Source organism: Balearica regulorum, chromosome 24, assembly GCF_011004875.1.
Source record: "Balearica regulorum gibbericeps isolate bBalReg1 chromosome 24, bBalReg1.pri, whole genome shotgun sequence".
Taxonomy (NCBI): Eukaryota; Metazoa; Chordata; class Aves; order Gruiformes; family Gruidae; genus Balearica; species Balearica regulorum.
The window spans coordinates 7,376,337-7,404,053 of NC_046207.1; the positions used below are offsets into that span (position 1 = coordinate 7,376,337).

A 27,717-nucleotide genomic window follows, 5' to 3' on the forward strand; every position below is an offset into this window, starting at 1 on the left:
TGCCCAAATTTCAGAGGAAAATTCTGCAGCGAAGCCACTTCATCGCTTCGTTAGACACAGAGCCACCACGTGAACGAGTTCAAGTTTCCTTCTCTTCTGCGCGCCGCCCGTCCTGAGCCCTGTATTACACAAGCATTAACTTCTGATGCTCAGAGAAGTCCCCGTTACAGATGCCCAACCAACGGCTTTAATAATTTATTTTTTAGCTCTGTATTTCTGCACGAGATTAGAGTTAACGTCTAGAGATGTTGGTGACGTGGATATGTTCATAAAATAAGTTTCCTACGTATTTTGTTGAGCTATTGCCCATTCTTTTTACATTTCAAAACGTACTAGGGTACGAGCAACGGAGTCAGAAAACTTTATTCTGGAAGTCATATGGGAAGCCTAGAAGCTGTATTCTCAGAGTCGGCACTCCATCAGGTCTCTACCGCTTGGTGAACAGATTGTTTGCCCCTCAATTAACTGGAGGACATCATGATGGATTCATCTTTGTGATTCAAAAATCTGGCACTCACTACGGTCTGCTCGAGGAGTAAATGAAAAGAGCAAGAAACACTGTGCTGTTGTTCTTACACGATGGGTATAGCCCTGCCCCAAATCACAGGTAAGCCACCGCTTCTACCATGCTCCACACTTCTGCCAAAATCAGAGCTGTGGAAACGATCTTAAAACACGAGATCCCCAGGGATTTGGTAATTCATTATACCAGCTCAGCACAGGCCGTGCACAAGGGCAGACGACTGGACCGCAGGCCGGGCGAGGGACAAACCTGACCTCGTGCACTCGGGTGACGTGGCATCAGCCCGCAGCTGGAGACGGCAAAACAGCAAATGACAACGCATCCCTCCTGCTTCTGCCGATGCTCCGAGTGCTGGCGCGTACGGGCACCTGCGGGCACTCAGAAAAGCCCAGTGTGAGCTACAGCTACAGCACCAGCAGAGCTAAAAGACTGGCACTCCGAAGCCACAAAAAACACGTTAAGAGAGGCAACTCCAATGGTAAAGCAATGCAAAATAATAATGGAAGCAGCAGTGCTCAGCTCCCTGCTGCGCCTCGAGAGCTGGGCTTGCCACCGACTGCCGACCGTTTGTGAAAATCTTATTATTTCATCTCCATCCTCACAAGGCGCTAGTGGGCACTGCATTATTTTTAATTTTCCGTGTAAGTATATAAGGGATTCAAATAAATCCTAAACTCATTATTTTGCCTCCCCTTGAATTCAAATAGCACCTTTGCTTCGCTGAGTAAAATCCATCCCACATGAATGCAGAGAAAACACTTAAGACATAGCCTGAGTTTTGGTGAACACTTGATCATTTCAGCTAACAATAAAGCAGAGTGTATTTTAAGAGCTTTTCAGAACCTTAGAATATAAAAGAGGAAGGAAGTCAACTAATTCATACACCATAATGACAAAGCGAGCTACATAAGGAGGAGCTAACTGTGGATAATTTTCAAGAAGCTGAGGACCCACTCCCCATTTAAAGCTCTCTGGTTTATCCCTGAATTTTTATAAATATCATTTTCACCAACTTGTTCTCCTCCAAACTTTCTAAATTAATTATCTCTTGACCGGGGATTGTTATTGGTCAATCGATTGAGCATTCCATAAAAATGAAAAAAAAAACCACCTTTATTTTTTTTCTAATGTATACGCTCTATCATTTTGCTGGGTAATATATAAAAACATTAATTTTGTGTAGGAAAAGTCTCCACTTGCAGCACGCCTCCCAAGAGAAAAAGGAAAATGCAAAATACCTACACTGTATTGTATTAAAAGACAGCTCTGCTAGAAACCATGGCAACTCAGCGTGTTGGATTAGAGATGCATGCTTCTGTTTGGATTGCTGCTGCATGCTAATCCACGCGGGGTGCCTTTATTTGGGGTTTTGGGGACAGATTTGGTGTTTTTTGTAGAAGAGAAGAGATGAGGAGTTGCCCTAAACCTCAGCGACAGAGCCACCAGTACCCCTCCCTGATTATTTTTTTGGTGATATTCCAAATTATTAGATATCTTCTAATAAACGCAATGAGCAGGAGCTGCCTGATAAAGTCCTGGTGCACTGAAGAGAACGCTTATTGCAGAGTATCGATTCCTCACGCGGTATTTCCAAGCTTGGACTTCAGAGTCAGCTCAGCCCAGCGGTGCCATCGCTGAACAAGGCACCAACACCCTGATTTTGAGAGATGCCAAATGCCTGCCGGGTCTCTCTACATTCCTGAACATTCAGCTTTTCTGGAAACCCGGCCACAGATGTCGAGGATTTCAGACGAGCACCACATCTGTAGTATCCATGAGAACAGCTCTGCATCTCCACACAGTGAAAATGTCCTCTGTGCAGGATATTCCTCCCAAGTTCTCTACCAGGACACTCTCCTCCATCATCACATTGGTGACGGCTATCCTTGCCGTTGTCTTATTGCGGAAGGAAAAATATGAGCTGCCCTCCCCATCACACAGAAAAACACAGAGTAAGTGCAGTTAACCAAACATCTGTGCAACAGCAAGGAGTCAGAAGCAGAACAGAGCCTTCGTCATCTTAAGGAACAGTTTAATTTCTGCAGACAAAAAGCATTCTTCATTATGCTCACTCTGGCCTTAATAAAGCCCAGCTCTGCCTATCAACACTGCAGCTCCGGGTGGGAGAAACACCTCGGGCTGCACTTCCAGAGTTCAGCAAGCAGAGGCAAGCCTACGCCGAAGGCATCACCTCTGCAGCGTCCCGTTTCTCCGAGTCGCAGCACGGCACAGGTCACCTCCCCAGGAGCGGCATGTCCGTGCCTGAGCGAGTCGCCCTGGACCGCCCTCCAGGCAGCGGAGGGGATGGCGTGTGGGATTCGCCCAACGGCAGAAACAGGCCAGATGCATTGCTTCACGTACTGCAGGACTCGGAGAGACTGCCTGCGGAAAGACGCGTGGATTGCAAGCATCCAAACTATGTGAGATGAGTCCAAGCCAGAGGTGAAGCACTTGAGGTGAAGATCTAAATGCTTCATTTTGCTAAGGTCCCGCGGATGCTGGGAAGTTCCCTGAGCAGTGCGGACAAAAAGCCTGTTTCTACCCTGCTCCAGACCGAGCAGCGACAACAGGGCACACACCACCAGCACGCACAACGCCGGGTGGTCCAGTGCCACCCTGAGAAGCAAAAGCCCAAATGAAGAGAGTCATATGTGTGCAACAGCATAGAGAGTATTTTTTTTTCCTTCCTTAGTTTTCCTGTACACGAAAAGAAAATCTGTGAGTCTACCTCAAAACCCTGTGTAATGGTTAGAAGAGCAGCCTGGACAGAATTCATCCCATCCAGTTTTATTTGTCAATACTGGAGACATCTCCTGGTGAGCGCGTCACCCCGAGCTCCCTTCATAAATCAACACGAGACGACACTTCCCAGGCACTCTTCATCTGACCTATTTTAGCCTTTTAGCTCATGATGAAATTAATTTCTCTCCTCTGACTATAAAGCAAGTCTAGACAAGTAACTCAGATGTTGATACTTAAATCTGGATAATTTCACTTCTGGGGTCCATATCTGACTACAAGTCTTTTACTGCCTTGCCAACGCACATCAATGTACTTCTGTCTCTCTCTCAGTCCCTTCATCAGCAGTACAGGGATAAAACATTTTATTAGCATTGTAAAAGCCTGGAAAATAATTGCATAGAAGTTTCTGATTAAGCCTAGGCAGAAAACAGCACAGCATTATAGCAGAATTTAGGTTACAAAATACAAGTGTAAGACTGAACGTACAACAATAACCATTTTCTGCATGCACCAAGTCACAAAGGATTGGGTCTTTCCCTAAAATGTTTTATGTTATCTGTCAACTAAGATGCTTGGTTAATAGTGCTACACCGACATGCTGGGGAAGTCATTAGTGCAATGCTGCTTAAACACTCTGACAAACGCTTTTTTGGTGCCGTTATTAAGCAACGGTGGCTGCTGGGCGGGCTCCCCTGCGGGATAGCCTGCAGCGATAGCGTGCCCCTTCCACGCCAATCAGCCTTTGCTTTGGACAGCAAACCACGGTGAGTGTTCAAAGAAGAGGGTTAGCACCTCAACAGGCTAACATCAAAATCTGGAGGATGGAGATCTGCTGTTTATCTTAAAAGTGTAGAAAAATGTCATGATTTCTGGACATTGTGGTCTTCCTCTCCCCTCTTTTCTGTGCTTCCGAGAACATGGGAACTCACTCTCATTAATGAAACGAGGAAAATTACTCCAGCTGCAGTGCCACAGACACAAGACCCATTATCCCAATTTCCTTTGTAACGTCTTCACACCTGGACACTCTGTCAGGGTAAGTCAATTAAAAGCAGCTTCACAAAAACACATTTCACTTCAAAGCTCTTCTCCTGGGGAAAAAGTCAGCCCCAGCAACCTGACTCTTTACGTATCAACATGGCGAGGTCAACAGGCTTCACGTTAACGGCGCATTTCTGCAGCATCGGATGATGAACTCTGGGAGCAGCCCATACAGTTGCCATGTCTTCTCAATTCCCAAGCGAGCAGAAAGAAATCAAACTCGCTGTAACAAACCAGACCCAGGCAAATTTTCATAGGCTTCTCCTATGAGCTCTGGCAGTAGCAAGCTGTGCTTCTTTTAGAAGAAATAAAATGAAAAATCATTACTTATCTTAATCGTCGCTATGGGTTTACCATGCTCTGAGCTCAACATCTCAGTATTAGCTCTTCCCCGAGAGCTGGACAGAAGGATTTTGAGGAGTGCAAAAGCTGAATCTCAGAGGGTCCTCTCTATTAATTGCTGAAATGTATCCTGTTTCATTATCAACCATCAGAGTATAACGCAATTAGTGCACATTATACAGCTGAGATATTTATTAGTCCTCCAGTACGTATGGACTCACACTCAAGGCAGTGGGAATATGCATCGTAACTCCCTTTTCACCAGTGGCAAAGAGCGGAGTCGGGTTAGGTCTGCAGGGGCTCCCTGCTTGCAAAGAGCACGAGCGCTCCCCGTACGCTTTAAAGTCGCCATTAATTTATCGTGTGAAATGCCACATATGGGACAAGAAGTGATGCCTGCAAGTCTCCTGAACCGTCCTGAGGGCAGCGCGACGCGTTCCTGATGTTCGTGAAAGGCAGCACCAAACCCGAACGCTGAGCAGAGATCGATCACGTTGCTGGGGCCCTGTCGAACGAATATGGGCTGATTTGTGCCTTCGTGCTAAAATCACACACAGCTGCACACCTGGTTTCACTGCGAAACCACCTAAAATGCAATATGTTTGAGTTTCATCTTGAATTTGGCATTCTGAGAACACCCTTACCCATCGCTGTGTATTTCTGGACCCAGAGGGCCAAAGCCCCCACGTCACCCAGCCACAGACATCGCTACTGCACGCAGGTGTCTTACCCACCAGGTAAGCATCCTGCACCTTAATTTTATTTTCGTGGTAACAAAGGATTTTTCTGAGTTGTTCTCATTATGGTTCGTTATGGCAAGTGCTGTGTGATTAGCGATAATTGCCAGGCATGCTGGCTGCCATCCCCTCCCCGGCTGCCGACAAGCTCTCTTACAGCCAGGCCAGCCAAAACCACAGGGACCAGACAAAACCAGTAGCGCCAAGCGGGAGCGACTGGGAGGGAGCAAGCCCTCAGCTCCACAGGCGCAAGCACCGCACAAGCATTGCAAACAGGGTGGAAAAGCACTACGCAGTGACAAGCACTTAATGACTCCGAGGAAGGAGATTAAATAAGTAACATTGATTGATATAAAGACACCTGCTGCTGTGAGATGCTTTACAAAGGGTTTGCTCCATAGGACTATTGTGTAGAACCTCCTAAAATGGCGAAGATGCCCGTTGGGAGGAGCTTTATAGTATTTTTCTACTGCAGCCTGCTTACCACAAAATTTGAAGTGGTAAATTACTCTGATGCTGCTAACAGCTACAGCTGCTTTCATCAGCCAGGTGGCTACTCAGGTCCAGCAGATACCATCACATTTTCTTCAGACTGACCACAGGGTCTGGGAGATGCACTGACGGGGCTTTGAATCTGAGTGCTTCCCTGATTTTTATAATCATATTTTAGGAAATGGGCAGGCCAAATGGAGCAAAGCTTATGGGGATAAACTACTAGAATTACAGTCAAAGTGTCTGTTTCCACTCTTCAGTAGAAACAAAGATAACGTCATTAATAGTGATCATTTGGTTTCGAGAATATGAATCTAACCACGATTAAATTCTGTTCCCTGTGAGCTAAGCCAGGAACTCAGCTGCTATCAGGATGGAGATTATGGATGCATTTACAGTCCAGAATTGCTAGAGACTGATTCTTTTCCTTATTTTGTTTTCAAAAAGACATTTAGTAGGACTACAAGGAACACAACTTCAGAAAGAAGCCAACTGCAAAAGACACATCCACACTGTTCATCTTTCACCTCCTTATCCTCTACTTCACGTGGTTTCGGTACCTTTGGAGAAAGGGAGGATGATTCCCCCTCTCCAGACTGAGCTGGCAGGAGTAATCTGCCAAGATGCAGACATCCCTGGTGCTGCCTGCACGGAGCTAGTCAACCTGGGACCTTCTGAGGAACAGCTCCTCTCATTCTGAAGACGACTATTAGGTTTTCCAAGTTAGTTGTGTGCCCAGGGACTGCTGCTTCCTTTTCATGAACAACCCAGAGAACTAAGGTGACTAGTACAGAGGTAGAGATCTACAGCGCAGACAGACCAAAGGCAGGTAAGACGCATCCGTGTGCAACTGGGTAAAATGAAACGATTCAGGTTAACAGTATCAGACGAACACATTTGTAAACTCTGATTTCTCAGAGCGTTTGCTTACCTAGGATCACAGAGAAACTTGGTCTTTTCACCTTCTTCTCTCCAAATAAGCCATTCTCGGAAAGAGGGATGAACAAACATTCGTGTCATATCTCTACGTTTGATAAGAAACATAGAAAGGTTCTCCATCCTCTGCTGAAAGTCATCCCACTCCAAAGTGCCCTCAATGTTACCTGCATTAATGGCCTGAAAAATATGTTCGTCTGTTAATGGATGCAGAGATGCCACTGCCACATTCAAGAGAGGCATAACCCGATCAAAGGAAGACTGCGTTGGGAACTTCATATTGCACTGCAACAGGTAAACTTCTGACAGAGACACTGGGACTACTTTGTAGCTGGAGCTTTTCAGTACTAGGTATCCTTTCTCTATGAGATCAAAAGTGAGTTTTAGGTACAAATAGGACCCTTGGCTTAAGGTCTTCAGGTGAGAACTGAGTTTGCCAAACGTAGTGTTGTCCATTTTGCCGTTAAGCGAGATGTTGTTCTGGATCTCCGAGCTGCTGTGTATCCGATGAAGGATGTATGCCTGCAGGTCCTGGTCTATGGCTTCATTCTCTTCCAGTCTATCCAAAAATATTCGGTGGAAGGGCAACAGCTTAATTATTTCCTACAAAGAAAGAATGGAAAAAAAAAGGATACTCATGCTGGCAGTGTTTATTATTCATTAAGTAAACTTAATTCATATTACAATAGCACCTTTGAGACTCCTTTAAGACCTCTTCCATCAGGGCGAGCACACAAGATGGCAGTTTGTGCCCTCAGGACCTCACAATCTCATCTATAATCAAGTAGGTTGCATGAGAAACATGACTGAAATAAAGATTAAGGACACTATTCCTAATACCGCATCCAAGGAAAGGGCTGGAAAATTCACACAGAGCTGTGCCCTTGTTATTCCTACCCCATCCCAACCATGCATCGACACAACACCCCTTCTGCTGTCATGCCAGAGGGATGGAGAACCAGATGACAGATCTGAGGCCAGAAGAAATTTTGCTGCAGCTGAGCTAAATACCTCCCCGGGAGTGCGCTCCTGTATCACACAGCTGCTATCAACAGGGAAACGCACGGAAACATCAGGACGGATAATAGCAAATGTTTTCCAGGGCAAAATAAATACGTCTCTGCTGCAGGATAGTGGGGCTAGGGATTCTCTCATCTGCTGAGCTCACTGATGATGCTTATGCAACATAACCCAAAGATCATCAAAGGCCTTTCCAAACGAATTCTTGTGCTGTGGGCTCTCAGTCACTGCGAAGAGGGGAAAAATGACGCAATGGAGCTGGACAAGGCAGATTCAGGACAAGCCATGAACTCTCCAGAAAAAAAAAAAAAAAAATTAAAGAGGGTGAGCACAGTGCAAAACTAAAGCTTGCAGTAAAGACTGTAGGGCTGCAAAAACCATAATTAAATGAGGAATTCAAGTCATAGAGATGCAATTTACTTACAATTACAAAAACATTTCTTCCAAATGATGTTTAATCTACTCCATTACTGAGCAAAAAAAAGAACTGCAGCACAAAGCAGCAGATAGCCTGTGCTCTCCTGGTGTCCTGGGGAGCAGCTGCCGTTCCCAGCCACAAAGGCAGCATGCGGCGGCTGGCTGCCTTGATGGAGCTGGAGCCAGCACTCAGCTCCCTGCCAGGACCACCACAGTAAATCAACCCGTGGATCGCAGTAAATATTAGCAACTCTCAGTAAAACCGCTTAATGGAGCTCCATAAAAATGAACTGTGCAGCCCTGTGCTAATAAAAAAATGGCTAATAATGAAAAAAAATGAGAAACGTAGCGCTGCAGACACGCCCTTCTGCCCGGAGCAGCTGGTCCTGCTGAAGAGCGGCTCTGAGCTGGCTCCCAAACGCGTGTCCCACCCCTCCGACGTGCATCTCCTTGGGGCTCCTGGCTCCGGCGCTCAGTGTGGATGTTCCCACAAGTGATGCTGCAAATCAACCAGCTCTACTGTGAAACAGCTGAAAGAGCCGATCTGTCCTAACGGGGTCACTGTGTTTGCTTCCCAGCTTGCTCCATTCAGCTGAGCAGTTGAGCCAACAAACTAAGGTCAGCTTAATCCTTATGCCAAGAGAGGGGTGATGAGCGGCTAAGGACAGGCTGAAGGTAAAAACCTGCCCAGCTGCAAACTAAAATCGAAATACTCGAGAATAACCCAAACAACATTCAGCTTAGAGCTTCAGCACCTGCCCAAGATATTCTTCATTGAGCTGAATAATGTCTTGCCCCAGCACTGACTTCTCCAGACTGAAGCAACTGCAGAAGGGGTATGAAGATATGCACTCCTGCACCCTTCCACACAGAGGAGCGGACGTTCTCGAGCAGCGCAGGCTGACAGACATCAGGCCCTACCCTCCTGATACGCTTGGTGAGTAAGGAGGCCGTTGGCACGTGAGCTGTCTCACTCACATGAACTCAACTATTTCCTGATGAACATTTATTAACATGAGCAAGTGATGCTGGATCAGATCCTTGCAATGCTGTAGAGTGAGTTTGGGGACATGAACGTAAATCCAAGTACAAAAGAGCCCAAAGGGTAACCTGAAACAAAGGGTCTTAAGCAAATCCAGATATCCACTAAGACCTTCTTTATCAAAGCCCGTCGTGACAACGACACAGTTTATCACAATTCTTGGTCTCAGCATACCTGTAGACTTGTCCTGACTGTCACTACCAGCTTCAGCCAGGAAGGGAATTTTCCAATCATTTTGCTCAGAAACGATACTATGGTGTCTCCATAATCTGGCTTGTGAAATTCAGCCTCGTTTAAACCATCAATTAATATGATGAAATCTTCATCAGGGATCTTCCTCTCTGAAAGAAGGAGAAAAAGAAAAAGCATTTATTTGAAAGGTTAGACATGTGACTGTGATGTACAGCCAAGTTACTACAGCGTTTTAAAGCATCATCAGACATTGCTAAAGAAGCAAAAAGACACAGCAGCAGCACCTTTCTCACGATACAGTAATTGCACATTAGATAGTCCCACACATACACAACAAATTCATATAAAATATGTATTCTAGTTATGACATAGACAACTGTGATATCCCACAGATAAAATAGCTAGTCCCCTTTTTAAAAATTACCTCTTCCTCAAAGTCTGATGTTGTTTGATGTGAATCAGTATCTTTCTGATAGGTGTTAATAAACACATTATTAGCGGTTCTCTATAGTTCTGGTATTAAAGTCTCACCCTGATGTCAGCCTGTCTTAATTTTAGCAACCGCTAAATAAACATTCACCAAGAAACTCACCTCCCCAACACCTCTAGATCCTACAAAAAGCAAATCATGGACTTATTAAACAGGATATTTTTGCTGCTGGTGAATACAGTAACCAAACTGATGTAGACAATGAAGTCAGTGTTTCTGCGTCAGACGCTGAGAGTGGTATCTTCTCAAAGGTAATCTTGCCTAATAGACTCAAAACTGGGTGGGAAACAAGAATTTATTGCTGGCATATGCTATTAACATGTACTACAGATTCTGATCTGTATAAAGTTTGCTCTCCTTTGTAAAGTACTACAGATAAATCCTGCTATCAAAAAGCTTGGTCTTCCCAGTAACAGGTTAGCTTTTCCCTTTGACTTTAAATTGCAACAGGAAATTTTCTACAAAAACCCAGCACAAAGTGTTCATCGATGACACGAGCAGTCTCTGTGGTGTTCCAGGGAGAACAGGAATTCGTAAACACCTTGTGTTTGGTACTGCTGAGCGCCAAAATCCCATCTCGTCCTTGCCTTAAGTTACCAAGGTGTGTTTATCTCCTAACGTACCGTTAACATCCGTACGAAAACCCACATAGTCTGCACTAAAATTACCAGAGATCCTTCTTCATTTAACTTCTCAGTAGGATTATTAGGTACACTAGAAAATACACTTTATGGCTTTCTGAAATCTTGGAGTGAACATAGTCCCTGAGTTTTATACCCACATCTCGTGTTTCTCATAAAGCCTGAGGGAGAGAAGAGAAAGCAGGGAGTGGGGGAAGAATCAGAACTTTGTTCTCCTATATATTATTTAGATTCCTTGAAATTAAGAAAAAAATAAAAATTTAAGAAACATGAATCTAACTTTCTCAGTGACATTCACCATTAACGGCTGCGCAATAATTTTGTCCCAGTAGCATTAAAGCTTCAACAGCACCTTGTAAAAGACCTGCTGATATATTTACAGAGTCTTAAATGTTATATATTTTAAAACCAATTTCCAGACACTGTTCATTTTGTTACAAAACACTCGGTGCAAATTAGCTTTCCAGCGCTCTCGATCAGCAAGGCTGAAAGAAAGATGGGAGTCCTGATTGTTGGCTCCATTGGAGCTGTGTTGAGTGCAGAGCCCAAGAGGAAAGGGGGAGGAAAAAAAAAAGCTTTTATATAAAATTTTTCCACCCCCCCCCCCGAACTTAGGACCAGATGGGGGTCAATCTGCTTGGCAAGAAAAATAAGCATCCTCCGAAATGCTCTGAATTCAATAGCTGGAATACCTCCCAGGGAGTTACTGTAATAACTACAAATTATTTTCCTTTAGAGCAGCAGTTCCTAAATGCTTTTTTTTTTTTTTTTTTTTTTGCCAAGAGTGTTGGGAGGAGAGAGTAGCCATGCTACTCCTACGGTGACATTTCTCCATGCCAGGAAAATCAACTGCTGTCAAGCTGTGCTGGCGCTACGTGTTCTTTGTGCCTGGTGGAACCACGCATGTCGGACCCAGATGCTGCTGCTCAGAACCTGGACACTGTGTTTTGAAGAACTGGTTTGATCAACAGGGTTTTGAATCTGGTAGAAGCTGCATCTATTTCACGTTGGCTCCTACACTGTCACATGTACGGTGGTAACAGAAAATTATCTGAACTATTTTTGCAGCCAACTTGCAGCACGCCATTTCAATAAACATCGTTTTGCAGGACAATGGTCCTGAACTCTGCAACGTTCTGACAGTTTTCATGGCAACAAGCAAAGATCTTAAATTTAGCGATTGTCACAACTAATTAGTTATATCTTGCAGAGGAAAGAAAGAGGAGGAGATAAAACCAATGCTGCAAGCCCGTAATCAGGATAAGGCTTGTTACCAGTTCTCCTAAAAGCTTTACACAGGGCACCTATAGACTTTTATGGCATCAGCTTTTTTAGTGAAAGCTTCAAATTCTCAAAAGCCTACTAAATAATGGCAGGGAAAGGGAAAAACGTTCGCCTCCTAAACAAATAAATCAGAACACGTTGCCATAAGCAGGGCTGTGCATGGAAACTGTTTCTTGCTTTCACCTTCAGAACTGCGAGGCCAGGTTCAGGATGTGGAAGAAAGCAAGAAAAGACAAAGCCAAATGCACGCCGTCATTAGCAGTGCATCTCCAGCCCCGAACTGCACATCAGGAGGAGAGGGGTGGCTGACCCCTCGCTTCCAAACAAGCATGCTGGCATATCCTCAGCTCCTCCACATCCCACGTCTTCCTGCAGCTCTTGAGATGCCATGTGGAAGGATTAATCTCTTGCTTCTTTTAAAAGCCCAGATGCAACTAAGCAGCATTTTAAAAATAATAATAACCAAAAAAATCTGTGCGGGAGCTCAGGGGAGGCGTGGGGAGCGTCATTACAATACCTTTGTGCAGATTTTCCAAGGGCTCCAGGACTCCCCGGCGGAAGGAGGCCATGGGGTCTTGCACGCAGGACCTGAGGCTGAGCATGCTCTGCAGGTGGGGCTCGCGCAGGAGCTGCTCCCTGTAGGCGACGAACTGCGGCGAGCGGCAGAGCAGGGCGGCCACGTTGTGCACAAACTCCGGCACCAGGCAGGTGTAGGCATTGTCAGCCTGGCAGTAGTGATAAGCGACAACCTAGCAAAGAGAAAACAAAAAAAAAAATGCATCTTCATCAGATGTGAGTCAGGCGAGTTGTTAAAAGCAGCATTTTTTGTTTGGTGAGTTTGATGTACTCTGGCAGGCGAAGTCTTTAAGAGTACCAAGTGTTAACTGCCCGTGACAAGAATCCAGACGAATCAGTTGGTAAAAACAGGCACTGATCCTGAAAAATGACTGGACCTGCCACTTGAGGAATAAATGAAATTAAGCTGTAGCTGCTCACAGAGATGGACACTGACACTAACTGACATGTCTGAAGCACCGTGCTGAGCAGGGAGCGATCGGATTGTGCTCCGAGCTCCGTTTAAGGACTTGGCATCAGTAATAACTTGTGATTGTCTTCTTGAACTTATTTTTTATCTGCTGTTTTCAAATGTCAGGCTCTGTAGAAGCAGGCAGAGAGCACTAGCCGAGTACCTTACAGCAAGGTAGCATCTGCAAACAACGGATTCCCGTGAACGGGGGGGAGGATGTCAGGCTTACTCTACATTTACTCATCCACTGCAATCCTGCTCTTCATTCAGAAAATCGATGAAGGAAGGAAGGAAGGAAGGAAGGAAGGAAGGAAGGAATAGGAAACCTTCCTCTTTTCCCAGGTAACCTGACTTTTCCAGCTCTTCAAACTCTGCTAGAACCCATTAAATTCTGCTCAGTTATTAAAACAAGCAGAAAACCAGTGATACCTTCCCAGTCCAACCTGCCAACTTTCCTGTTTTCTTTTGCAATACAGAAGGCGGCGCACAAAATGCTCGTACAGCACGGGGCATGCTGCGCCAGCACGGCTCCACGGCTCCTCCCGACACCGCCCAGCCATTTGCTGTCAGCCTCTGCCAGGTCAAAAAACCTTTCTCCAGCTCCCATTCACCGGGTTTTCTTTTCAAATGTCACTGATAGTACCCAAAAATATCCCGGCAAGGCAGGTGGGATCAGTTTTGTACCAAACCCACCATCGCCCTGGAGCACTGCAGCCCAGTATATAAACACTGCCAAACGAACCACATTTCTGAACGGGGAAAGGACACTGTAAGTGAGGACACTGCGCACGCAGGAGTGCTGTGGCCTCTCCGGAGGCCGCGGGAGCTTGGATGAAATGTGGCCTGTGGCTGTTGGCCGTGATTAAGGCTTTCGGGCTTTCCACCCGCAATAACCAGCCCTTGGTTCGCAGCAGTCTCCGAGGCGGACGGGGGTGGCTGGCCCAGGGACTGCGAAGGATGGTACCGAGAAATGAAAACATCTGGCTGTGGGGTCCTCACGCATTGCTGGCTCAGTGCCGGCTTTTCATTTTACATAGAAATATATGAATTACTGATGGCGTATAATGCAATAATTTCCTTTCACAGTCAAAACGAGGTGTGATGCACACAGTGATGATAAAGGTAGGCTGTTATTTCAAGCATCAAGCCCTAATACACGTGCTTAAGCTTTAATGGATACCTCCAAATTCCTAACAGAATTTTTCCTATGAGTCAGTTAAAATAGAATGTATTCCCTTAGAGAATAGCACTGGGTAAAGTAATAATAAAGATAGCGATTTCTTTTCAACAATCCTATTTATTTGGGGATTATAACTTGTGGATTCCACTGAATAAAGTTCTTAAGCGGCTGTCCCTTGATATCAGGTTCCCAGTAACAGAAACCGAATTGCTCTATGCAGAGCTCTTATTGCCCACACAATAGGTGTGTAGACACAAAAATAAAGTCTCGTTTTTACGAGATGTCAATTAACTTCTTCCAGGAATCTAAAGAGCCACATCATGGAAAAGGGGACACACCTAGTACCCGTGAAAGCAATGGTCACTGCTAGGTATTGGGACACATGTACAGTTACAACTCAAGTAATTTAAGCCCCTTCACGTACATAATTGATCCTTGTGCTGGCTTTAATGGTGTATTGACTAAGCCTTAAAGAGAAGGATGAATGCATTGCTTCACAGGTGCATCTGAAGCTAAACCAGTAAGCAATGAAGACTTTTGGAAAGGCAACCAAAGGAAAAGGCATTATGATGTTCTCAGAAATGCAACCGCACCAATTTTTTATCTTGATGTTATTTATTCTCTCTGACATTTTCTCTGTCTTCAAATCAAAGAGAAACTGCCAAAAGCCAGCGCTGCAAGCTGAGCCTGGTGCTAGAAATCAGGCTCCTCACTTGCACAACCAGAGTTGGGTGGGAAACGGTTTTCTCATCTTGTAAAACTTTTCAAGGTTTCAAAACATTTCCCTGTTCCACCCTTGGGAATGAGACCAGGGTTGATGTGAAAAGTGAACGAAGGAGACATCAGGACAACCAACGGGCCTAGTGTGGATGGGGCTCATCCCCAAACAGGTTCAAACCCTGTTCTTTCTGCCCTGTACTAGGTGAACATCTTTAATACCCAGCCACTGATGCTCTGGGGAAGATCTCTTCCAATTATTTCACTTTATATACTTTATTAATTGCTCAAGGATCCAGCAAGAGGGATGGATTACCATCTCCACTGCTTAGGATTCTCTTCTAAGATATGGGAAACGATGTCCAGACCTTGCTTTGCATCTGAAACGACCACTGCATACGCTAGTTGTAATTCTGGGGTGGTGTTAGTCTCTCCTCCTTTTGCTCAACTGGACAAGCCAAGAAGTACATCCAAGGGGAAGAAAAAAAAAACCCACAAAAACCCAACAAACTTGTATAGCCTGGAAATAAACTTTTCATTGAAAAAGGTATGCTCTCAATAAAACCTTTGTTTTTGATAAATCAAACTACTTTACTTTAAAAAACTGCTCGAAAAAGTTCCAACCAGCTCTCATCACAAACAAAATCTTTGAATTAAACATTTAATTTTACTTAGAAACTGTGTTACAATGAATGAAAACACCAGGGAACAGCATGCTCTTCCAAAGGAATGGGCATGCCTGGGTGTTGTCCCCAGTAAAGATTTACTTTTGTCTGATGCAATTTAAGGCATAATTTTTCTAATCATAGTTTCAATTTGAACTTTGTCAACACATAGCACAAAACACTATAAACACTAAATTGGACTTCCAAAACTTTTAAACCTTTATTTCAGCTCTCAGGTTTGTAAAATGATGTTTACAAAATTGGAAGCTGAGAAGCTCCTTCCTCTAAAGTTTGATTAAATTTAAATCACAGGATCTCAAACATTAAATATACAATGGTTATATGCAACCCTAATGTAAGAGAAGTGGATTACAATGAAGGATGGGTAAGGTAACATCTAGATCAAAAGAAATGCTCAAACTATCTGTTTATGTCATTGTCGTAAGGTCTGAGAACACAGTTTCGACAAGATGAGCGACTCCACATTGAGAAACCAAGGTCTTCTGTTGCTTACATTAAACATCAAATGCCAAAAGTTACGAACTTGTATAATTTTCTTTTTGCTTGAAAGGGAGCTTCAAATTCACACTTGTATGATGCATATTTTACTTCCAATAATTACCTCCTCTCCTAAAATGATTTCGGGAGTCTAGCTGGCTACACACCAAAGAAGTGCATTTATCATGAGCTTTTTTGGTAGTAAATTTTTTTAAATATAAATCATGTGTTATAAGGCTTGAGAAACACCAGACGTGGCGAAGGCAGAGAACTGCCTCTAACACATCATGGCCAACGTTCAACACGACCTTGTTCTCTCCTGAAGTGGGGTCAAGGAGCACCAAAACTCTCATTTACCCAGAAATGACACAAACTTCATCTTCTTAACTGCTAAAGCAGAATTCTGAAAGACGTTATTCATATTCTCTTCAGGTGTTAAATCCAGTAGGTTTTCAGGAGTGTCCTCTCCCAACTTTTCCAACACCAGCCATCCTACCCTCTCCTTTCTGCCACAAACACTTCCATTTCTCCCTTCATCCAGCCTCACGTAACCTTCACCATCCCTACCAACCTTTCTGCTGTCCTTCCAGTCGGGTTCACCCCTTCACCCACCCCTTTCTTGGATGCAGGACTCAGCAGCAGGGTCTCATCCTTCCCGCAGCTCTCCTTCCCACACCAAAATGCTTTTCTAAATCACAGCTGTGGAAACTGTGCTCCAAACCTCCAAGGCCAAGCTACCGATTTCACCTGGCTTGGGCTCAGCTGTGCAGATATGGAAGAATTCCATGAAATCAGAAAAAAAGGGACATTTCCTCACATGGGTTAGGACCTAGGAAAACACATGCTGGGAAAAAAAGGAAGACATGTGCGTGTTAAAGGGAAAACAGCTATTCCAAGGATAACGGAAAACGCCCGTGGAAGAGGAGGAGGCAAGCTGCATGAACACAGCAGGAGGAAGAGGCTGGAGAGGGCACAGAGAGCTGACAAAAATGATGCACAGAAGAGATTGTCTATCACCTATAAAGTACAGAGGGACAGAAGAGACTGAACTGTGAAGGGGGGTAAAGGAAAGAGAAAGAAGGGGGGAGAAAATGACACGTCAGGAGAGGCAGGAGATAACAGCAAGATGAGAAAGGCTGGAAGGACAGTGTGAACATCAAAGGAGAAAGAGGGGCTGAAGATGGCTCAAGGGAAATAAGCTATTTTTAGTTAATAGGACAGGCCCATTTTAAGCAGTTCTCTGGCACTATTTGTGAAAAAGAATATCCTCCATTTAAGAAGCATTCCTTTGACATCACGCCTCTGGTGTGATTTGCCTCAGCTTACTTCTGTAAGCGTGTCGTGCAAGGAGCCCATCCTGCCAAACACCCCCGGAAGGACCAACCTCACAGCCCCTGGAGCTCACAGCACCACCCGAGCTCCTCCAGTGCTCCTGAAGGGCTTCAAAGCTGTATTTTAACTGCATTTCTGCACCTAATAAGAGTTACCTTTTTTTGACCCATACAAAATAGCTTCAAATAAATTCGGCGTAATGCTCTTACCTGCCAAAATGCCATCTGCCAAGCATAATGTTGGTTGTAATAATGTAAACGGAAATCAGCACTGCTGTATTTTATCCATTACACATGACTGTGCATGTATGTGGTGACCCAGTTTATTGGGAATGTCCCTTACTTTTACATAGCCGAGTATGCCAGTAAATGCCCTCTGAAACTCATTAGTGTCGCAGGGCATCATGGCTCAGGAGTAATGAATCCCTCCACCTCTACATAAGGTAGGAGTACTCCCTTTGTTTTCTATACGCCTGCAGCAACGATAATGACGCTTTGGCTCGTGGCCTGGAGGATGGGGAGAAAAGCCTCTGAAGCCACCAGCCGTGCTCAGCATCAGCTGAGTGTGCTAATGCAACGGACATGCAGCTCCTCCACCAGCTGCTCTGCGTAGGGTACGACCCATTAGTGCAGCAGAGCTGGCTTTCAGGTCCATTTGTTTAAGTGCTGCTACCACAAGCAACCACACAGCATCCAGAAATCCAAAGAATACAGCTGTTCAATGGGTTATTTAAAACTGTGTAGCCAATCCATTAAAAATTCTCTACGAGTAAAGGATAAAACCTTCAGGGAAAATGGGGAAGGTGACCCTAACTAGCAGGGGGACAGTTCGGGCTTCTTCCTTTGAGCTGAACTGATCTCACCGTGCGTTACTGTACCTCTGAACAGTGCCAGTGCTCCTTGCCGAAAGGCAAAGGGATTTGTGGGTCAGTAATTTTCAATACAGGCTAGGGTCGGTGGGAAAGCCTCTCATTTCACTTCTCTGAGGTGCAGGACCAGCTCTGGACAAGCTAAGCTGAGTCACCATCCCTGGGGGTATTTAAAAGACGTGTAGATGTGGCACTCAGGGACGTGGTTTAGTGGTGGACTTGGCAGTCTTAGCGTGGACTCGATGATCTTAAGAATCTTTTCCAACTTAAATGATTCTCTGATTCTAAGGTCATGCTCCAGCTGAGATGCATCAGCTCAAGTTATACATCGCCCAGCATCGTTTGGAGACAGACAGGTGGCACTGCAAGGACAGCCACGTGGTGACTTGGCGATGGTCACTCACCTCCCCTGGCCAGAGGCAGTGAAGTCGCAAAGTATTTTAATGGATAAAAGATTAAACAGTAAAAAGGCAGAAAAAGCAAGGTGCAACATGGGAGAGGTGTGGAGTGCTGCCTTTTTATGGGATCTCAGGTCTAAAAACCATACTGTTCATATTCACAACTTTTTTCTCCCAGTTTCACCTTACAGTCATTCCGTGATATCAGGCAATATGTTTACAAGCACTGAACAGCAGCGGATGGGTGTAACAGTTACATGAAGCTACGTATTCAGCTATACGTGGCTAGCTCACCAGGAAAGCTGGTATGCCTCTATCGTAGCGAAGGAGCCAAGTCTAACTTGACTCGTTGGCATTGCAGAAAAACTGGCAGTCTGCTCACTGTCAGAGGGCAGACTTGAAATACATTCAGCAATCCTGCAAACTTATTTCCATAATACATGCATATATATTAAAACAAAAGACTAACCAAGCAGTTTTGCCAGAAATGCTTATGTTTTATTTGCAGGTGTCAAGAGGGTTGTTGCAATGTGCGTAGTTTTATTCATGACTTTTGAGAGTTTGTCAGATCTGGCAAGAGAACCGCTCTTGTCCTCCTTCCCTGCAAGTCTCTCTACTCCCTGCTACACTACAAATCCCTTCCGAGACAGGGGATGGAGGAAAAGCCGCAGAGGAACCTCCCCAGCAAGGACCACTCCGAAGCCGCTGCTGAGAGCTGGGGTCTGACCCACGTCCCCACGCTCTCACCACGACCGGTGGGAAGCCCATCAGCAGCCACTGCCCCAGCTCCTCCTCCCCCTACCTCTCCTCAGAGGCAGGAGAAGCCTGTGAGTGAAAGGGAAAAAAGGGGATTGTGCCAGCTCTGTTCCCGCCAAGAGGGTTAATGTTACCTTTAAAATTGGGAAATCGATTCACAGAAATCTCTGCTAAGAAGCTATTAACGTTGCCATATACTTAATATTTTCCTTGCAAGGAAATGGAAGGCAAGGCACTCACCTCTCGATGCCTCAAGCTTCCTGGCACACTTCTTTATCCCCGTCTAAATAACTGCCCTCAACACCATGCCAACCACAACCTTGGCCCACCCTGGTGCGGCAGCGAGACTTTGAACTTTCCCTTTTAAAAATATTCTCCCTCGACACATATGAAATGATCACTAGGAGCTGGAGCAGGACAGTCAGAGCAGACTGGGGTGATGCTCCAGGTAAGTTATACAAAGGCATTATTCTACTTCCAGTATTTTCCCCACTAATCTCTCAAGACAGAATCACCCTGCTTCCACTCCCAAAATCTGAGTGAGATGGGCTGTTGGGAAGAGAAGTGACAAAATGAACCAAACAATCACAATTTTAAGCTCCTTGTTTTCTCTCATTCTTTCAGGAGAAGCTACTGCAAACTCTGAGAAGTATCCGACCCTTCCCGCCACGATCGGTACTCATACGGCGAAAGACTCCATTTCCGACCAAAGAGAGGGACTGAGACCAGAGAAATCCCATCGGTTGCCCACCAGAGTCTGGGAGGAAGGGAATTTTGCCCTCTGTTTTTGAAGTTTTTCTCCTCCCGGGCCCCACCAGTAAGGATAACTTAGGTAACTTCTAAACCAGTTGGAAACAGCTTGTTTCCTGCCACAGGTTTAGCAGGACAAAACCCACACCTGATACTGTTTTTTTAAATTGCCTCATTTCTAAGCATTTTTCTTCTCCATTAGTTTGCTGATGAACACTGAACTAGAAATCATGGATGACTTCAAACTGCACTCCAATAATACCACAAAATAGTGCTCTTTTCCAGCATGGCAAGACTGAGTGGAGCTCCTGCTAGGCAATCTTCGGTTACTTACTTCTAAAATTAATGATTTGTTCATCTCTGACAACAAGAGCTAAGAGCAACCCTTGCCCCCAAGAACTTACTGCATGAAAAACAGACAGAAAAGTACAACCCTGAGTAATCCAGAGGAGGAAAAGCAACTGTTCACCTTTCATTTCTGTCATCATAAACACACAACTTCTGAGTTTCGGGATAAGTGACATTTTCAGCAGGAACGGAGTGGGTGAGAGGGACGGCGTGCTTCCCACTGGCATTCTGGAACCATTATTACTTAAGTCTGTTGGTGTATTATTAATCTGCTTTCATAATGATCTGCATTTCTCTAGCGCAATGACCACAGCACAACCTGAGAACCTCCTGTTCTGCTCAGTGCAAGCAGAGGGGGAATATCTGCACATAGCTTGATCTAGCTCCTCACCTACATTTCATGTATCTCCTAAAATATTCCTGACAACTGTGCTCGTCCATCACTGTCAACACTTTCTTCCCTACTTCAATTCTGACTCCAGTCTCAATGCAACTATAAAACACGCATGTCCAAGAAATACTTTTCCAACCAGACTAACCTACGGGTCAGTCTTCCCTTCACTTCCGTGCCATCTTTTTTCTTCAGCCAGTAGAACAAAACCTGTTTTAAGCAGGCCATCAGCAATTCTTGGTTTTATTCCACAGCTACTGGTACAGGAATATGCTGCTCTTCTCTCCCTTCCTCCTGCACCAAAGGAAAAACCATTCTTTTCTTTTTTAGATTAGACTTTAGAGAGCCTTTAGCTTACCTATGTGAAGAGTTTTCCTAAACTGTCCCCAAGAATTTGCCTGTTGGAGAATGTGGCATCAGACATTCAGATTAGGCAGCTAAATTATTTTAACCAACTATTTTTGCTATTGTCTACCAAGACGTTCAGTGTATTTGCTCTGTTTAAGAGTTCAGCATCTTCAAAGCCTCTTATGAACAAATTCTCATGCTCTCTCAAAGCCAAGTTAGATGCGTGTGATCGAGTTTCTGAATGAGGGCGACCGCACACAGAACAAAGAGCTCAATGCTGTTATTTTAATGGATTTTCAATTCTGTTGCCAGGTCAGTAATCCTTTTTCTCCCACTGTCACTCAGAGACTTCAAAAACCACAGCTGGGGTGGAATAGTCAGTGTTTGTTTTATATAGGAGGACATCATACAGCACGGTTCTTTCTAAGCAAATCAATTTATCTGCTGTTGACAGCAAGTATTCATCAGCGGTGATGCCGAGTTGTACTACTCAGGAGGTTACTAAGAGTGCACTAGGCACACGACTTCCAGCTATCAATCTGACAAACATCCTAAACCATTTTATTTGCCTTTATTTCCCTTCCTGAGGCTTGGTAATCCATCAAACTTACTGTGTGCAGTGTGCTGCACAGCAGTTCTGGAAAAGGCTCTGATGCAATAAAACCAGAACTGTTGTTTATGATAAAGAATCAGCAGCAGGAACATGGAGCTCAAAAAACGAAACAAAAAAAATCAAACAAACCAAAAAACCTCCTATACTTTCAGAAAAATTTCTCTTTGTGGTAGTGAATGAAGCTCTGAACCAGGACTGAAACATGTGCTTTATTTCAAGGCACAGCTTCATGCAGGCACACGCTGCAGTGCTGCCTGAAGACAACTGCTGTTCCGAATTGAGAAAACCAAGTAACACCTAGTTAGGTATTCCTCCCAGCAGCAGGTATCGAAGGACCAGTATCTGCACGTATCACTGTTCTTTTAACAGGCGGGGAAACGGAGGCAGGCAGACGAGATGCTGGTCTCCAAGGATCCCAGCAAGGCTAATGGCAAAGCTGGGAATAGACCCAAGGTCTCCGAATGCTGAATCAAGCCATGCCGCTGCTGCTCTGACTCATCCCAGGAACTGTTTGCTAAACAGTACGAAGCTTTTCAGAAGTTTCGCATGCTGCGTCAGCTATTCGGGTAGGAGAAGCGATTCCAAGAACTCTAAGGTCAACTCATCAGCCTTGGCATTGATCTACTCACGAAGGCCTAATGTTTGGAAGCCAGTGACGGTTATTTCTGGAATCTGCCTACATTTACAGTAGTCAAGATTTACTGGGAGATTAACAATCATACTAAAAGTCTGTAATCCTGCTGCTTGCACAAGAGGTAGTACATCTTCCGAACTCATTTGTTATGTTCTGACAGCAAAACGCAGGATTTGCTTTGCAAAAAAATTTGGCTAGAGGATTAGCAGGACCTTAAAACCCGTTCCTAACAGAGTCTGCAGCCAAGGTATAACAACCTATTTTTACTTTATTTTTGGCTATAAAGATTGCTTCTTGCTCTTTTCTCCAGAGATGCAAAAAAGCTTCAGTGCACGATCTATGCACTGGATGTGACGCACTGTTTGCAAGAGTCATATCCCTTACTTTGTTCAGGAGGAAACCAAAGCTAAACCTACCCGTTCATCAATTATGTATCCAGCAGGATTACTTAAGCACTCGAGGGAAGAAAGTCGAGATAGATGAGGTATTTTAAGCAGAGACAGCACACTTTACTGGCCTTTCTGGTAGTCTGTAACGCTTAAGATTTGCGAGGAATGCGATGACTAATGTGTCCTGAACAAAAGCAGACCTGGCCATTGCATCCCTTTCAAGAACTCCACGTGGAAGAGGAGAATATCAAGTCTTAATATTTATTTATGCAGCTAGCACACGCTCTCTGCCTTGCCACTGGGCGCAGCAGAAAAGCAGATAGGACAAGACAGTATCTGGCACAAAAAGCCAAGCAAGAACACATCCTGGCAATCATTTAGAAAAAAGACTTTGCTTGACATTTTCCTCCCCAAAGTGGGAGCCCGCAACAGGAAAGCATTAACTGCTCACATCCTCTCAAAAGGTGTATGAGGAGCAAGCTCCTCGCATTTCAAAGCAATACAATGGCACCTTCCCACCACCACAAAAGCAGGGCTAAATCTCAGCAATACAGTAAAACTCAAGCTGTAACTCTCACCTACAGTAAGCGATAGCATTATATACAATCCACACTTGCCATAACAGCAAACAATTTGTGTACCGCTGGAAAGGCTATGATCTGTTTTCTCCACTTTTCCAAAGCACGCCCGAGCGCACACAGCAGTAACGCTCGGTCTGCGCCCTTACCCTCTGGATGATACCCGCTCCTTTCAAAATGAAACGCTGGTCTAACGCTTGGCAATTTTGTTTTCACCACTGAAAAAAACCCACAATTATTCTGGTAATTATGTCGTATCGTAACATTTCTGAGGATAAAGTACGATGGCTGGGAAAGACAAACTCTCAGAGTAGAAGAGGAGTGAATTTGATGTAATGGGGATTTCATTTTACAGAAACAACTTTCCTAGGGTATTAAAACTTGCTCCAGAAGTTTTTCTCTAGCCTCTCCCAGTAAGCTGCTGAACACACACATTTCCCAGCGCACCAAGTGATGTAAGGCAGGAGACCTTCCAAGAGGTCCCATTAAAACTGACATTTTCCCCAGGACCGAGGAGGCAAATGTTTCCGTACCTGCGAAGCAAGTCTCCGCATGGCCTCTTCTTGGCGCCGGCGCATTTCCGGCGTCCCCGGGCAGCTCCCGCTGGTGATGGAAGAGTGAGCAGAGGGTGGCTGGGTTAAGGGCAGCTCTCGGTTTGCATCCACATCTGTCCCAAGGAAAGAGGGTATGAATTGCTACAGGACAGGCACGGCCAATATTATTATTACAGACTAGGCAGCTGCTATTTTCTGGCAGTTAAAATACTTTGCACAAATATTCCACTTAGGATTTCGGGCAGCAAGAGATGGTCACACTGTCCAGCCAGGCCAGGGGCTCCCCAAGAAACTTCTTTTGGAAGCAGCACTTTTGGGAAGGACTGCTAAGATAAAAGAGTTCAGCTGGTCTTATTCATCTCCTCCACTGTAATTTCACTGACTTTAAAATAATCACTATAACTGAGTGAATTGTGCAATCTCCAAGGTATGCTCTAGCTTCCAGTTTGGTACCTTTCAGTGCAGGGTTCTCCTACTCTGCAGTTCTGCCAGCAGATCTTCCCTCATTATGAACCATCGCTGGTTAATTTGGTTCCAAGTCTTTCTTCAGTGGAGACAGTCAATTTTTCTGAATTATGTGTCTATTTTATAACACACATAAATGGAGAGGTGTAGCTAACACATCCATCTGAAACCCATTAATGCAATCAGAGGGAGAGAAGCAGGAGTAGCACCAGCATCTGGAAAAGGCTTGCAAGCAAACAACGAATCATACTGGAATCATCTCTGTCATGTTTAACTGCTTCCTGTCACATTTTAGCTGATTCTTTTTGCCTGGCAAAGCAGAAATTGGCTTTACCAGTAGCTTGCTACAACAGTCCATTCACCCGGCCTTTGTGGTTAACATTTTCAAACCACTCATTTTTACACTCGTAGGTACTTGTACAGAGCATTTTTGAAGGACACTAAGACATGCAGTACCTGATGATGTCTAATTAGCAGTATCTTTATTTTAGGGACGTTTTAAAAGCAGCAGTCCTCTTAATCACAGTCTGTACTAGCAGAAGGATTTTCCTGAATGGATTGCTGCAATGCATCCTTGAGCTTGACTTGAAATCATAACGCAAACAATGACCCATTTAATGGCAAACAACAAAAGAGGATGACTCCTGCCTACATAATTAAACCCTGAATCTATTAGCAATGTTGCAGATTCTTGATTTTGAGTATGCAACACCACCTTCACCTGTATTATTTGTCAGAGATAGGAATTAAGAGTATGAGGCTGTATTTAAGCCAGTTTACTAATGCTGATACACAACTGCTGTAGTATAGTCAGGTCACCCGACTAGCATTTATTATTAGACATAGATTTTACTAAGCACAATAGATTTTTTTTTTCAGCATGTGGAAAAAAAAGAAATCAAATTTGCAGAGTAATTGTTATACTCTATAGCTAGACCAGGACTTGCGATGCCTTTAGGAAATAAAGGCAAATTAGTTGATTGATTCTGAAGGTCTCCATCCCAGTAACTAACACTGGGGAATCATTCAGCTTTGAACTGCATGGACAAACCAGAGTACAAACTAAACAACAGCGTGTTAGGTGTGACCAAGGATCTTTGTTCTTTGTGCACGAAAGACACAGGGCACCTTCTCATTTGAAATAGCCACGCTTTAGTCCAGAAGCAGTTAAGTACAGTAGTCTCTAATCTCCACAATCCCTCTAAGCAGACTGGAGCCATACAGTTGGTGCACTGCAGAGCTGCAGTTAAAATATAGAAACAAGCCCTGCCTTTCACTACGCATTGTTCATTTAGCTCTGACAAGTGACACTATCCAACATGCCAACATTCACTGACATTTCAGATATTTCAACATGGCTAAGAGTACTGGATTCCAGTAAACAGATTTAACTACAGTTTCACTGAGATACAGTGACCTAGATCCTTAAAGACACCTTTAGGTATCTAACCCAGTATTTTTAGCCCTGTCTTACTGAGAGCTGAATGATTTTCAAATGTTGTCATCCCCACCTGCAAACATGTCAGCACAGAGTGATGTGAATTGGATGGGACCACAAGAGGTAGAGTGATCCTGGGTGCCGAGCCTACATGGGCTTGACCACCCCAAACACTTATACCATAATAAACTGAGATAAACAAACTGTACGGGAAGGAGAATGCACCGGCATGGATTTGTAATAATAGAATATTGGCAATTAGAACTGGAGTCTTCCCAATCAGAGAAAAATTCATGATGTTTCTAAGTCAGAGAAATAAGAGACAGACTATTTTGATTCTTCAAAAGCAGATTTGGAACAGGAGCAGTATAAATATTGCTGACAGGTGCTTCCTTTGCTTGGCAACAAACACTAAGCTTGATTTCTTGAGCCTGAAGAGGAATGGGATCTTTTCAGCCAAAAGCATTATAGAAGCTGATGGAAAAGGTCTCTAATTTTTGAAGATCTGTGTACTGCTGTACTTACGTTTCGGAGAGGCATGTGGGCTATCAGAAGCAATCTGTCTCATACGTGTGCCATGGCAGCTGAGCGCAACCAGTCTGGAGATGATGGCCGTTTTTCCAAACCCAATGTTCCCAACGATGACTACACCTCGGTTGACGCTGGCGTTTGAACTCTGCAGCTGCGCATCTATCTCGTGGAACACCCAGTCCCGGCCAACGAAGACAGACTCGGTGGTAATGCTGGGCACCTCAAAGAGCAGTGGTTTCAGAGAGATGTCAGGAGGTCTGTAAGGTGCGAAGCGTACTATAAAGAAGAAACACAAGGAAAAAACATAAACGTCAACGCAAACAGTAAAACTATAGTTCGGAAATTGCTGTTTAATCTTCCTTAGAAGTCTTTTCATTGCAAAAGGTGAAAAAAACCCCAAGTTTGTTACCCACAGGTATGTTGTTAAAAGCATCTGGCTCGTTCACAGCATTTTCCACCAAAGGAGTTCAGAGAATTTTACAGGAGGAAGTAGCACACAGCTGGGTGAAGTGTAGCTGGAGAAATGAAATTTCTTGCTTAAAGTCACCATAATTAAAGGCCCTGGCACAGGCAGAAGGGTACGCTTCCCAAGGCAGCTGTCCCCATCCCCTGCGACACAGTATTCTATCTCTGTTCAATGTATAGATATGTAATATGTCTCTTCAATCCACTGAGCACCAAAAAAAAATCTCAGCACTTGGAAATGTTAAATCAATCTAAGCAAAGTTACTTCCAAAGTATGTGAATGAAAGCAGATTGCTGATAAGATTTTCCTGTACGGCAATTAAAACATTTTCTCTTTTCAGGAAGAAAAGCAGTGTTGCAGGCAAGAGTAAGTTAACAAGGAGCGCAAGAAATACCTCCCCAACTTCTGACAGATCACCTATGCTGATGCACTGCTAATGTCCAAGAACACAGACACCAATTGTGTTACTTTCCCCAGTTTAGATTATAATAAAATACACAACTAAACCCAAACCAGCCTTAAAACTTGTTCAGGAACATTTGGGGGTGGAGGGAGAGGGTATCTGCCATCTTTCCATTTGGCACAAGCTATCTAGGGAACGCACACCTAAAAAGAGTAACGACTACGCGCAGATCCGGTGCAAAGATGGCATTAGAAAGATCAACTCATATGGTGCGTTCTGCCTATGAGATCTGTAATTGGGAGATGATACACATAAATCCACAAAACAACACTCAAAAATGTGATGGACGTGCTTTGTGCTGGCAGAGACAGTTGCTGGATCTTCCCACTTCACCGCCGAAACCGTTTCTTAATTAAAAACTTTCAGAAGGTGGCCACAAAGACAGCAGGTGATTCCCACTCAGGGGGAG

General features: G+C 44.4%; 1 protein-coding gene across 20 annotated transcripts in view; it reads right to left on the minus strand.

Moving 5' to 3' along the window:
• The window catches only part of TANC2 (tetratricopeptide repeat, ankyrin repeat and coiled-coil containing 2), a 248,943-nt gene that overhangs the window by 42,208 nt on the left and 179,018 nt on the right, over positions 1-27,717 (minus strand). For all 20 annotated transcript variants that reach the window (XM_075775485.1, XM_075775496.1, XM_075775498.1 and 17 more), the window contains 5 exons: positions 26,374-26,655; positions 23,925-24,058; positions 12,417-12,648; positions 9,467-9,633; positions 6,809-7,416 (listed from right to left, as the gene is read on the minus strand). In XM_075775485.1, the coding sequence (XP_075631600.1) occupies positions 6,809-7,416; positions 9,467-9,633; positions 12,417-12,648; positions 23,925-24,058; positions 26,374-26,655 (1,423 nt within the window). The remainder of the gene's footprint in view (positions 1-6,808; positions 7,417-9,466; positions 9,634-12,416; positions 12,649-23,924; positions 24,059-26,373; positions 26,656-27,717) is intronic.